General features: G+C 39.1%; 1 protein-coding gene across 2 annotated transcripts in view; it reads left to right on the top strand.

Annotated features, from left to right (window-relative positions):
• Nucleotides 1–349: 349 nt before the first annotated feature.
• Nucleotides 350–12,137, top strand: part of DCUN1D1 (defective in cullin neddylation 1 domain containing 1) — a 29,055-nt gene continuing 17,267 nt past the window's right edge. Inside the window, exons 1-2 of one of the 2 annotated variants that reach the window (XM_063097360.1) lie at nt 350–459; nt 10,921–11,137. In XM_063097360.1, the coding sequence (XP_062953430.1) occupies nt 457–459; nt 10,921–11,137 (220 nt within the window). In that variant the 5' untranslated portion in view covers nt 350–456. Of the gene's footprint in view, nt 460–5,329; nt 5,407–10,920; nt 11,138–12,137 lie in introns of those variants that run through there. The other variant, XM_063097370.1, reaches the window with a different exon arrangement.

Raw genomic sequence — 12,137 nt, 5'->3', positions numbered from 1 at the left:
CCCTTCCGTCGCCCCCTGGTGCTCCACTTCTCGGCCACCGCTCGCCCCCTCCTCGAGCCGGTGGAAGCACGGCGGGGGCCGTCCGCCGGCAGAAGGAGCCGCGTAGGAAGTGGAGGTGGGTGTCCCCGGCACCCCACCCCTCCGCGCCGGAGACCGCCAGGCGCCACGGGAGGATGTCGGCGCGCGGAGAGCGTGCGTCGCCGCCCCTCCCCCTCCCGCGCCCCCCGCCCCGGGGGGACCCCGCGCCCGGGGGAAGCCCCGCGCGGGGCGCCCTCCGCCCGCCCCCGTCCCTCCGCCTCCCCGAGGCCCGGGGCTGCCTCCTCGGGCCGCGCCGGGGCCGCCCCGCACTGCGCATGAGCAGGAGCCCGGCGAGCCCGTGAGAGGAGCCGCCGCCGCCGCCGCCGTCCATTCGCTGCGGAGCCGGAGGAGGAGGGGAGAGGCCTGGAGGACACCAACATGGTGAGGCACTGCGGCCGGCCGCCCGCCCGCCCCGCCGGCTGGGGGCCGGCGCTGCCGCGCACCCTCGTCCCGGCCGCCCGCCGCCCCGCGGCGACCCCGCCGCCCCGAGCCTCGGCCTCCGTCCCGCTGCCCGGCGGGGGCTCTCTTCCCCGCCTCTCCCTTCCTCCTTCGCCCCTTCCCGCCCGGGCGCTGCCGCTACGCGAGAGCCGAGGAGGCGGAGCGGAGCCGGGCCTAGTCGGGAGCCCCAGAGAGTTTGGGGCGCGGGGAGCCGCCCCCGGTGCCCCGGGCCCGGGCCCGGCGCGGGTGGGGGAGGCGTTGGGCCGGGGGGAAGGGATGGGGCAACGGCCCTGCCCCTCGCCGGCTCCATTGTGTCTGGCCGGGGCCGGGGTCCGGGGTTCCGGGTGAGGAGCCTCCTCCCGCCCCGGAGCCGGGGCTTCCCTCTCCGCCCGGCTGGGGAGAAGGAGAGACTTTCCCGGTGTTCCGCTCCCGGCTCCAACACCCCTCAAGTCTCCCGGGCAGTTTTGCTTGGGGCGGGGTATGAGCCTTTCTCCATCACCTCTCAGTGCGTCCCATGCTTTGGGGAAATTTAGAGTTTCACTGGCTAGTTGGTCGAGGTTTTATTTACCTCTCTGCTGAAAACGTGGGAGACTGCTGAGCTTGGGGGAGGGGGTTACGGAAGTGCAACCTGTTCTCATTTCATAAAATTAGGGAACACAGACTTGCTGCCTTCTGAGCATCTATTTTATTTGCTTGGGGTGGGAGGAGTAATTGCTTTATTATAGCAGTTAAGGACCATTTGTGATTTTTAAAAAACAGTTTGTCAAGTTACTCCTTTTTTTGTTTGGGGAAAAAAGTCTTCAAGCTTGAAAACCCTTGTAGTCAAGTTGTTTACTTTGGTAATTATGTACCTGACTGTTGGATACTGTTTTTCAGAAGCGATGTTTGGCATTATTCAGTCTGAGCATGAGTTAAATTCCATGCAGGTTACTGTATGAATAGTAAAAATGATATTGTTGTCTTTTGCACAGGGGGAACATAAAGGCCTCTTTGAGGGGGGTGTATGTGTGTGCCTGTGATAAGGGAATGCCCCAGTGTCTTTGTTTTTAGTTAGTCTTATTATTCTCTGAATGATACTTAGCTAATCCTAGCCTCCAACTTGGCATAATGTTGATGTCATGTATGGATATGTGGTTTAATTTGCCACATATTCAAGATTTATGTTCTTCGGTAAGTTCCATAAAAATTTACCATTTGTATTTGTAAGGAAACTTTTCTATAAAGTACAGGTTAATGTTTGGATTGATACTACAGTGTTCAGAGATCCACTAGGGAGTCTAAATAGTTTCTAATTTCTTAAGTAATGTCATAGACATTACTGCTACAGTTTCCAGACTTTTGGCATTTAGGTGAGCATAGGAAGCTTGATGTAATGAAATGTAGTGCTTATCACCTGTTCAGTAATTCGGGATTCATGTGGTTCTTATAAGTGTTCAGCTTGGGTTGGAGCTTGTAAGTTTCTATCCTTTTAGTTACTATTAAATTAGCTAGTTTTGGAACTTAGCCATAACTCATGTAATTATACCAGGATGGCAAGATATCATTAACTTAAAACACTTTCTTGTGGCTAACCTCTATTCATGTCACTAGAATTGTCTTGGTATGCTCTTGGTGTAGAAACTCACCATGGAACTTAGTAGAAGTTAGGCCTTAAGAAGTTTATAGTTAAGTTGTTTTATTGTAAACTTATAGCTGTTTCTTGATACGGTTTTAGGGTGTGTGTAGCTCATTTCTAGAGCACATGTTATTGTCAATTTTAGGGCCAATTTAAGTGATTGGATATTTGAAATATTTTGTATAAGGAGAAAAATAGTTGGTCAGAAAGACCAAACATGATTCTAACACTAGACAAGATTCTCTTACTTTTGAAAATTCTCTAAAAAGTGTTCAAAACTTGTGGGTTGTTTTCTTATTTGAAAGATGACAGCACTAGTTTGGTGATTTCTGAAGTTCCATCCAGCTTAAAAATTTTATGATTCTGCTTATTTTTATTAAATGTGGGAGAGGTATGTAGGTAGACTGTATAACCTACTAGGTTTGTGTAGGCTCATAGCATAGTAGCATTTTTAGACTTGAAATGGCCTAAGAGATCATCACATTTACTCCTCCCTTTGACAGAAAAAGAAACTGAGGATCATCAAGGAGATTTTGCAGTTCAGATTTGCAAGATTGTTTGTTGCAGAACTGAAAATGTTTTTTCCTGGTCTACCATTTCCCCCCGTATTGTGGTACAAGTAAATCTTTTAACTTGTTTGAAATCTAGAGAAATGGTTGAAAATTGCATTCGAAATTAAATTATATTACTTAAACAGAAGAAAAAAGTGTTGTTAATAAATATGTTAAGTAACAAAATTCAGATTAATGGAGGATTAAGATGTTAATTACTATGTTTTTAATGGCTTTTGAAAAGTTATATTTTCAACAAGTACCAGAGTTTAATTCAGATGAATGTAGGCCTGTTCAAGGGTGTCTCTTCAGAACTTGTACATTTTTGCATATCCACAAGTAAATTAAAGGAGGGCCTTAATTAATTTCAGCAATTCTGGCAGTTGCCAGACACTGTTCTAGGCATTGGGGGGTGTGTGTGTGTGTGTGTGTGTGTGTGTGTGTGTGTGTGTGTGTGTGTGTGTGTGTGTGTGTGTGTGTGTGTGTGTGTGTGTGTGTGTGTGTGTGTGTGTGTGTGTGTGTGTGTGTGTGTGTGTGTGTGTGTGTGTGTGTGTGTGTGTGTGTGTGTGTGTTAGAAGTTAAGTGCTGTGGGAAAAAAAGCAGTGTTAGGGAAGGGGATGGGGAGTGATGGGGCATGGTGGAAGTGCGGTTGCAAAATGATTTCAGCATGGGAGATGAGGGAATAAGCCATGCAGACAGATACGATGGAGAGAGAGTTTAAGGAACAGTGAGACCCGTGTTGCAGGAGGAAAGAGAGAGGAGGGAGGGAGGGAGTGAGAAAGAGAGAGAGAGAGAGAAAAGGTCGTTGGAGCAGATTAGGTCTGGGCGGTAAGGAGTGGGGATGGGCATGGGTGGGCATTGTAAGGATATTGGGGTTTTACTCCAAAAGAAATGAGAAGCCACTGAAGGATTCCGAGTGGTATGATACACCCTATTTCTTCTGTGCCGTGGTGTTCTATTACAGTATTACAGATAATTATTTTTAAAGACAAGACTGGTATTACAGTTTACCATGCAGCTTCTGTGTGAAGAGTTTTGAATTCTGTTTAAGATGACTGTTTTTTTTTTTTTTTTTTTTTTTTTGTCGTGTTTTCGTGACCGGCACTCAGCCAGTGAGTGCACCGGTCAGTCCTATATAGGATCCGAACCCGCGGCGGGAGCGTCGCCGCGCTGCCAGCGCAGGCAGCACTCTACCAAGTGCGCCACGGGCTCGGCCCTTAAGATGACTGTTTAATGTTCAATAAAAACTAGATGGCCATCGAGTTTACCTCACCATGCTGGGGTTAATAAAAACAGCACAACAAAACCTCTTTCATAGATTGTTGAATATGTTCTAGTGGTTTGTATGTAGTTTAATGACTATGTGAAGAAAATTGGGCCTTTGGGAAGAAAGAAAGGAAATTAACACTTATTTAGAACACAACTAGTCAGATAATGTATAATTATTATTTAATCTACACTCCCAGTTGTGAAGTAGGCATTATTACTAACTTAGTGTTCTAAATGATATGACCAAGTTAAAGAGCTAGTGTGTGATGGAGCAGGGGTTAGAAGCCTAGTCTCTGGTTCTACGTTTTATCCATCCACCTATTCCTATTTTTCTTTTTTAAAACCAAGCAAGCACCCTTTTGGTATAGGTGTGGAATCTTGGATTACATAGTTTCACTCTGGTTTCTTACCATATCGAATAGTGACCTAGTTGTTTGCATATCAATTCGAATGATCTGATTAAACATTAAGTAATTGAAAAGTTAAAATTCTTTTGAGGGGCATATAGTACAAAAGTTGGAAGTAAAATTAATTCAGTGTTGATGGATTTTTTTTAAGTTTTAAAGAGCAGACAGTCATTTGAGTCAAGTGGCCATTTTGATTATGGTCTTATAGGTTGGGCCAAGCATAAGGAAAATCTGAGAGAAAGCCCCCTTTTAAATTTCATTATGTGTTGTACAAGTTGTGGTAGTATTAGCCATGACATTTGATGAAGAGAAATAGTTCCAAATAGGTTTCAATTGCCTTGTGGACAGAAACAAGCTCTTGAATAGCCAGTTGACTGTCTAGTTTACCTAGCTACTTTAGATGTATCCCCCCCCCCACCTAAGAAAAAGCAAAATCAGAAGGGAAAAAAATGCCACTATAATTGTCTTTCATTACTTTGTTGAATTTGTTTTAGGTAATTAGTACCTTATAACAGAGAGTGATTTTAAGCTGCTTGTCTGCATTGTAAAATTTTGAGAGTTACTTTTAAATAGTTCTTTTCTAAAGAGTTCTGTTGAATTATACTTTTGAATACCTGAACAGTGAACACATAGATGAATTGCTGAAGTACATACAGAGCCCATTACCTTGTTATATTGGGGTATTTTCATTTTAATAAACATTTAGAGTGCTTATTATTCATAGGATTCTAATATTTCTTGAGTTAGGATTTGAGTGGATAACAAATCTTATAATTACAAGATTTTATTTTTCAAGGATTATTTCTTCTTTTTATGAAACAAGTATAGCATGACTCTTGAATATGAGCCATTATTATAAGTTATGGAACTTTAAAAATCTCATTTAATTTTTTGTTTTTTTTTTCCATTGTCATGGTGCATTAATTCTTTGTTTTGTTTTTTGCCTCAATAATCTTTTTGTTAATTCAAGATTTCTTCAGAAAAAAATGTTTATGGAGAGAGGAAAGCAGATTTAAATTGGCTACTTCGCTTGTTAGAAGTTCAAGCAGTAAGTTTGGGAGAATCTTTGGCAATATGATTGCTAACACGTATTTTAAGGAGGTTATTTCTATTCTTTATTAAAGGTAATCAGGAATTAGCTTAATGATGAGAGGCACAGTCCTAATCCTAAGTTAATATTCTAAACTACAGATTATAGTTTAAAGGAATACTATAAGGGTTTTTTGGGTTTTTTGCTTAATATTTTAAATTGTACATGTTTCCTTATATTTTCTAGTCATAACCTGTACATGTGTTTGTTTCTATTATCTCTGGTTTTCAAGCCTTCTCCTTGGAAAAAGAAACCCTGACTTCCAGTGCCCCATGATTTTTCTACTTCTGTACATTTAAAGCTCGTCTTAAAAATAACCTACTCCCTTTTCTTCTTCCCCACCCATTCTTCCCCCTCCCCCCTCACAAAGAGAAGTTCCATGCCTAAATTATCCCTTTAGTTAGGTTGTGAGGGAATGCTTAATGAGGAATTTTTAATCAGAATGCAAATTGCTTACATTTGAAAAGGGAAAGATCAGTTGACTACTTAACTTTTCCATAAAAATAGGTAAAGAAATATTGCTCAAAATTCCCCTCCTCCCCCCAACACACAAATAGTTAGTGGTTGCACTTTTTCCCTTTTTGTTTTTCCTTTCACTTGAAGACAATGTAGAATAAATGTAAAGACTGCATCCTGGGCACCAGGGTTTCGTTCCTGGCTCTGCTACTTTTTGGTTAAGTAGGTAAATTGCGCTCAGAGGCTTGGTTTCCTCACTAGTAAAATGCAATCAATGATACCATCTTGCAGAATTGTTAATAATTAAATATCTAGCCTGGTACACAGTAGGAGCTCAAATAAATGTTTGCTGCTAGTTTTCTGATTATGAGTTGTTATTCTTCCTAACTTCACCATTTAAATACATTTACTTTTTTCTTTGGAGTGTTTGTCCTTCCTTTATGGACTTGTAAAGAGTCCTTACTATGTGCTAGTTAACAGTTGTAAGAGTTTAACCTGAATTAATTCATGTAGCCTTAACACCCTTTGTACAGTTGAAGAAATTGAAGCACAGAGAGATTAAGTAATTCTGTCAAAATCACACAGCAATTAAGAGGCACAGGTAGGATTAAAATCCTGCCAGTCTGGTTTGAAGTCTGTACTCTAAGCCAGTCATATTATATTCTCTCTGTGCAGATAGAGGGGAAAAGAGCTACTCCTAGCCTGACTTTCCTGGAGTAGAACTTTGCCCCTAGGTGAAAGTCTTCTAGGAGTAGTCTCAATTAAATTGATTTTTCCTGCACTTTTGACCTCAGACCTATAATCGATGGGAAGGCCTAATGTAGATGAGTGTTTTTTGGATAGTGGTAACATTTGGCTATATCTGCTGAATGCTGTATATCACATAAAGTATGATTTTCTAGATTAAAACTAGCTCTTCTAAGTTACAGATGAAGTTAAACTGTTAGCCATGTGGCAATAACATGAGAATCAACATACAGAGCTTTTAGTAAGTGATCATTAAAGTGCTTTGACTTTTAAAACATTGACTTTTATGAGCTAGAGTCATCAAATCCTGAGATAACTAGAATTAAATTAGAAAATTAATTCCTTTAAAAATAAAAAATCTTAAGTGTTTCTGGAGTTCAGACGAGCTGAAATTTAAGGGCAAGAAGATAAAAATTCAGGATAATAAAATGGATCTTTTTTTGCTTTTAAAAATAATGCTTTCTCATTGAAATTATTTCTATTTTCAAATTGTTAGGACTTAGTTGATTAGAAAGTCATTTTACATGCTTATCGTTTTTCTTGAGGGAAATACTTTTACTAGGAAGACTTTAACTTTATTATCATTATTATTTTTTACTGTGGAGCCTTTTTGAGCCCTCATTCTTCTACTCACAGTAGACTTTGTAGATTTAGTGGTACAATATACTTGACTGTATGATACTTGGCTACATCCAGAGTATTTGTCTGAAACTTTTTTCGGATAAACTATTTTAAATGTGATTCTTATATTTCTTGAGTGGAAAAAAAATGCAAATGTGCTAGATTTAAGGATAAAATAATATGTGTTAATAACCTAGCCAATTTTTATTTTGGAAAGTAAGAATAGGTAGGATTAAAAGCCTGCCAGTCTGGTTTGAAGACTGGTTTAAAATGCAAATAAGTGTATTTTACTGTCCAGCTTGTGATAGTATTTCTAACTTTGGTAATCTTTGATACAATTGTAATTAGCTTTCTATTACAAGAGATAGCATTTCTCTCCCACTCTCCTAATCCCCTCCCCTCCCCCTTTTTGGGCAGAATTAAAAATAATCAAAATATATCTTCTGTTTTATACATTTTATATACCTCTCTTGAATTTCCTTGAAAACTTGATAATATCTGGATAGTTTTAACATTAAGTGCTGAAGATTGTGTTGCCTAGTCTTATTTAATGACCACTCTAGTTTGTTTATTTTAAATAAGTATTAAAGTAAATGGCATATACTACATTTGAGTGCTGAATCATTGTAGCTGTCACATGTTTTTGCTCTTGAGAAGATCATCACTGGGTTTGTAGTAGAAATAGAGAAAATCCATCTCCTTTTTCTTCCCCCTCAGTTTTTTTATCCACTCTCTCATTCCCTGTAAAATAATTCTTCTCTGGTTAGTCACCCTTTTCCTATTTCTTAGGTTCATAAAAACTTAAACCTTTGATGCCATACTCTTAAAATCAGAACACCTTGCCTGGTGCACCCGCCCATGTGTCTTGGGAATAGAGGGTGGGAATGAGGTAGCTCACTGCCTTAAGTAGGCCTAGGAAAAGCACAAGTATATTTAATCCACTCCAGTTTTACTTTAGGGCAGCCTTTGAGACTGTGGAATTGAGTATATCCTCCCTAGTAGGGAAACAAGTGTTAAAATTTATTCTAGGCACTTATCAGACTTTGCAGAATGGGATTGCCCATATCCACTTGGCCTAGCAGGAAACCATGCTATCAGTTTTTTGCCTGGTATCAATCAATAGTCTCTATGGTATTGGAAATGGGTAACTGCAGCCTTTTTCTTGAAATATATTGATATTGGCCCGTACACTAGAAAAACCAGTTAAAATAATCTACATGTACATATATGTTGTTCATTACATATACTTTTAAAAAATAAGATATGACATGGAATTAAATAACTCATTTATATAATTTTGTTATTAGTTTGTGTGGTAAGACCATTTTTTATCTTTGTTCCCCCAGTTTTTTTAATGCCTTTCTTTCTGACAGGAAGTCATTAATAGAGTGAACAGCTCTTTTTGGCTTGCGGAAGTGACTTTAGCTGTCATTTTTCCCTTCCTTTCTTCAACAAATATGATTAAAGCTACAGAGAACAGACCACTAGATTTAATATTGTATGATAAAACTCCAAATAAACTTGTTTTCCCACCTCCAACTTTTAGGAGACTGGGGGAAAGTTATGCCTAGAAGTTATACCAGGTTTAATTAAAAAATAATTTCTAGAGTGTTGCCTGTGTTTGGTGTACTTCCAGGTTAATCTCCAATACTTTGCACAACATTGTACAGTGGTCATTTTAATCACAGTGACCCACAGGTACTTCCTTGTCCTTCAAAGGAGGAGTAAAACATATGTCAGTATACTGTATCATCATACTGTATAGTTCAAGGGAAAAGAGTATACTATTTTAAAATACTTTTCAAAAACAAAGTCAAAATGGTTTCCTTGTTAACTTTCAGTTAAACAGAAAAATAAGTTAGGACAGTTATCTTAGCATTTGCTATCACTGCGAGTTGTCATTGAATAATGAATCTTGAGGAGGAGAGAGTTTTCAAAAGGGAAGAATCCTAGATATTTGAGAGATGTGTTGTATAATGGGGTAGGACTTATTTGTATCTAGAGGTGGTAAAGTTATTAGTGAAGTAGCAGAAGGTTCATGGATTTATAGTTTCTCAATGTTAATGGAGAACAGAGGTTGAGATTTTAATCTGTAATCCTAAACAGTAACATATTTACAGAGAAAGAAGAGCATGGCTGACAGATTAGACTCCAGGGCATAGACATTTTTCATTTGCAAGAGATAGGGTTGGTTTTCATATTTGATTTTGCATAATCTTGTTTTCACTCTGTGATATATGGAAGTATTTATATCTTTGCTTGTCTTTTTCTTGAAAAATCTCAAAAGTCTTATAAATATGTACAGCAAGCAGTGTGGTTTATGGAAAGATTACTAAGATTCATATTCATTAAGACCTTTTTATTCTTGTCTCATTTCTATTAATAACAGCCTGGGTGATTTTTTAACAAATGCCTTAGCCTTCTGGGTCTGTTTTTTCATCCGTTCAGTCAGGGGGTTGAGGTTTGTGATCTGTTGGTTAGGGCCAGATCAGAGATTCTGGGGTTCTCAGATGTGTTGTTTAAACCACAGAATACTGTATCTATTAATGGGTTCCCTACTCAAGTACTTTTTCCTTTGCAATAGTAGCTCAGGAAGAACTCAGATGTTTTTCTGAGAGGTGGTACTGGAACTTGGGAGTGGGAAGAATGACAGGGAGGAGGCTGAAGTTGTACAGGAGACCAGCTTGCGTGGGAGTGGAGGGAGAACAGGGTCCTTTATACTGGGAGAGAGTGGAGGGCCTAATTGCCTTGCCTCATGTTACTTTGGGTTCAGGTCAGATGAGAAATGAATTCTTGTCAACGTTGGGCAGGTGAGAAGAGGTGAAGAGAGCAAGGGCCTCTGCTAGGCTCAGGCTAAGGGAAAGAGATGATTCTTTTAGGGGAAAGAGAAGAGGGAGAATCCTATTAAAAATTACCTCAGTGACTGACTGGTTAGCTCACTTGGTTACAGCATGGTGCTGGTAACACCAAGATATGCAGGGTTTGAATCCCCATACCAGCCAGCTGCCAGAAAAAAAAAAAAAATTGTTAGGCCAGGGTGCTTTTTCCAATTTGAGTGAAAATATGAGGTCATTCTATTGATGATTATCTTGGTTACTGAATACCACAAGGAGAAATGTAGGATACTCATATTCTATTGCTTTCTCCCATTTGGTAAAAAATACAAGAAAACAAGGTAGAGATGGTTTTGGGGGGAATGACACCCTATGTTCTTTATATTGGTTATTAGGACTGCAGCAAACACCTATTAACCTCATTGTTCCCCAGGATTATTTGACAGACTGGTTAGATGTCGCCTTCTTCCCCACTATTCCTTATGCATCCCCTTGGAGCTTCGTGCTTGATCAGTGTTTTGAGAGCAGCTGCACTTTCCTTCTAGAGCCTTTACATATGCTTTCAGGACCCGCTTTTAGGAGAAATGCAGGGTGGTTGAGCTTCCTTTGCCTCTGTTCTAGTTATTTCTTCCCAGAACTATACCACATTTGTGTTTCAGAATTGTAAACAATTTCTTTCTGATTAGTGATAAAAATAAGTCTCAAGCTAAAATGTTTTAAAGTCTTATGAGGAAAAAGTATTACTAAGACAGTCATATAGAAATACTTAGTCTTATGTAATGTTTACATAGAGTTTATTTTCTGGTTTCAATAGAACAAGTTGAAATCATCGCAGAAGGATAAAGTTCGTCAGTTTATGATCTTCACACAATCTAGTGAAAAAACAGCAGTAAGTTGTCTGTCTCAAAATGACTGGAAGTTAGATGTTGCAACAGATAATTTTTTCCAAAATCCTGAACTTTATATACGAGAGAGTGTAAAAGGATCATTGGACAGGAAGAAGTTAGAACAACTATACAATAGATACAAAGGTGAGTGTTTACTTGTGACTTTAAATATTTTGAACAAGGTTTTTCAAAGTTATGGGCTTGTGAGAAATCAGATACCACATAGAACATAAATTGGGTGAGTGTGTCTTGGAATTAATTTATTTTAAGAGATGTGAGAAGAGAAATTATTTTCCTCTTTTCACGAAAATTTCTTCCTGGCCTCTTTATTTTTTTCCTTGTTCTTATTTTCCTTCTCCATTATCCAATTTGAGAATGGGGGATGAGGGACTGTTTTCTCCCCTCATTTTTATAAAACTCAGCTGAACCAGATTTTAAGAAAACCTGCATAATAACATTTTCAGGAATTATAGAGTAATGCATACTTGTAAAAAGTTGAACTGTACATAATAGGTGAATAAAGAAAAGGTTAATCGTTTCTCCATCTTTTCCTTATTTATTTTCCTGAGGTAATGAATATTTAATAGCCCAGTGTGGATCCTTCCATGTCTTTTATGTTTATGCAGAAATATATACAGTTTCTTTCAAAACCTTCTCAAAAATGAGATTATATTTTATGCGTAACTCATGCACCAGAGTCAAAGGATGTGTATGTTTTTTATTGCTAGAGATAATGCCAGAATATAATACAAAGGTGTTAGCAAGTCATATTTGATAGCAGTGTATGAATACCTCTTTCTCCTTGTATTTGTCATTATTTAATTTCCCTTCTAAGTAAATGCTGATCTTTTTTCCTTTATACAACAGATGTTTATATCATTAGAATTGAATTGCATAGTTTATAATTTTTCTGGTACTCTTAAGAAGTGATTGCTGTGGTAAAATGAACCTTGTTTTAAGAAAAAAAGAATTTCTGTATGTAATACTGTTAATTTAGAATGCCTACTTAAACAAAATACGAATATGTTGAATTAGAATCCCTTGTCACTAGGAATGTCTGATTTTCTGAATGTGTGTAAGTATGGGACATTTTTCACATGAATAAATGAGACTTTTAAAAATTAAGTGTCTACCTGCGTATGTA

This window comes from Cynocephalus volans, chromosome 1 (assembly GCF_027409185.1).
Source record: "Cynocephalus volans isolate mCynVol1 chromosome 1, mCynVol1.pri, whole genome shotgun sequence".
Lineage (NCBI taxonomy): Eukaryota > Metazoa > Chordata > Mammalia > Dermoptera > Cynocephalidae > Cynocephalus > Cynocephalus volans.
Note: the sequence above shows the minus strand (reverse complement) of the source record. Positions and strands in the feature narration are given on the sequence as shown.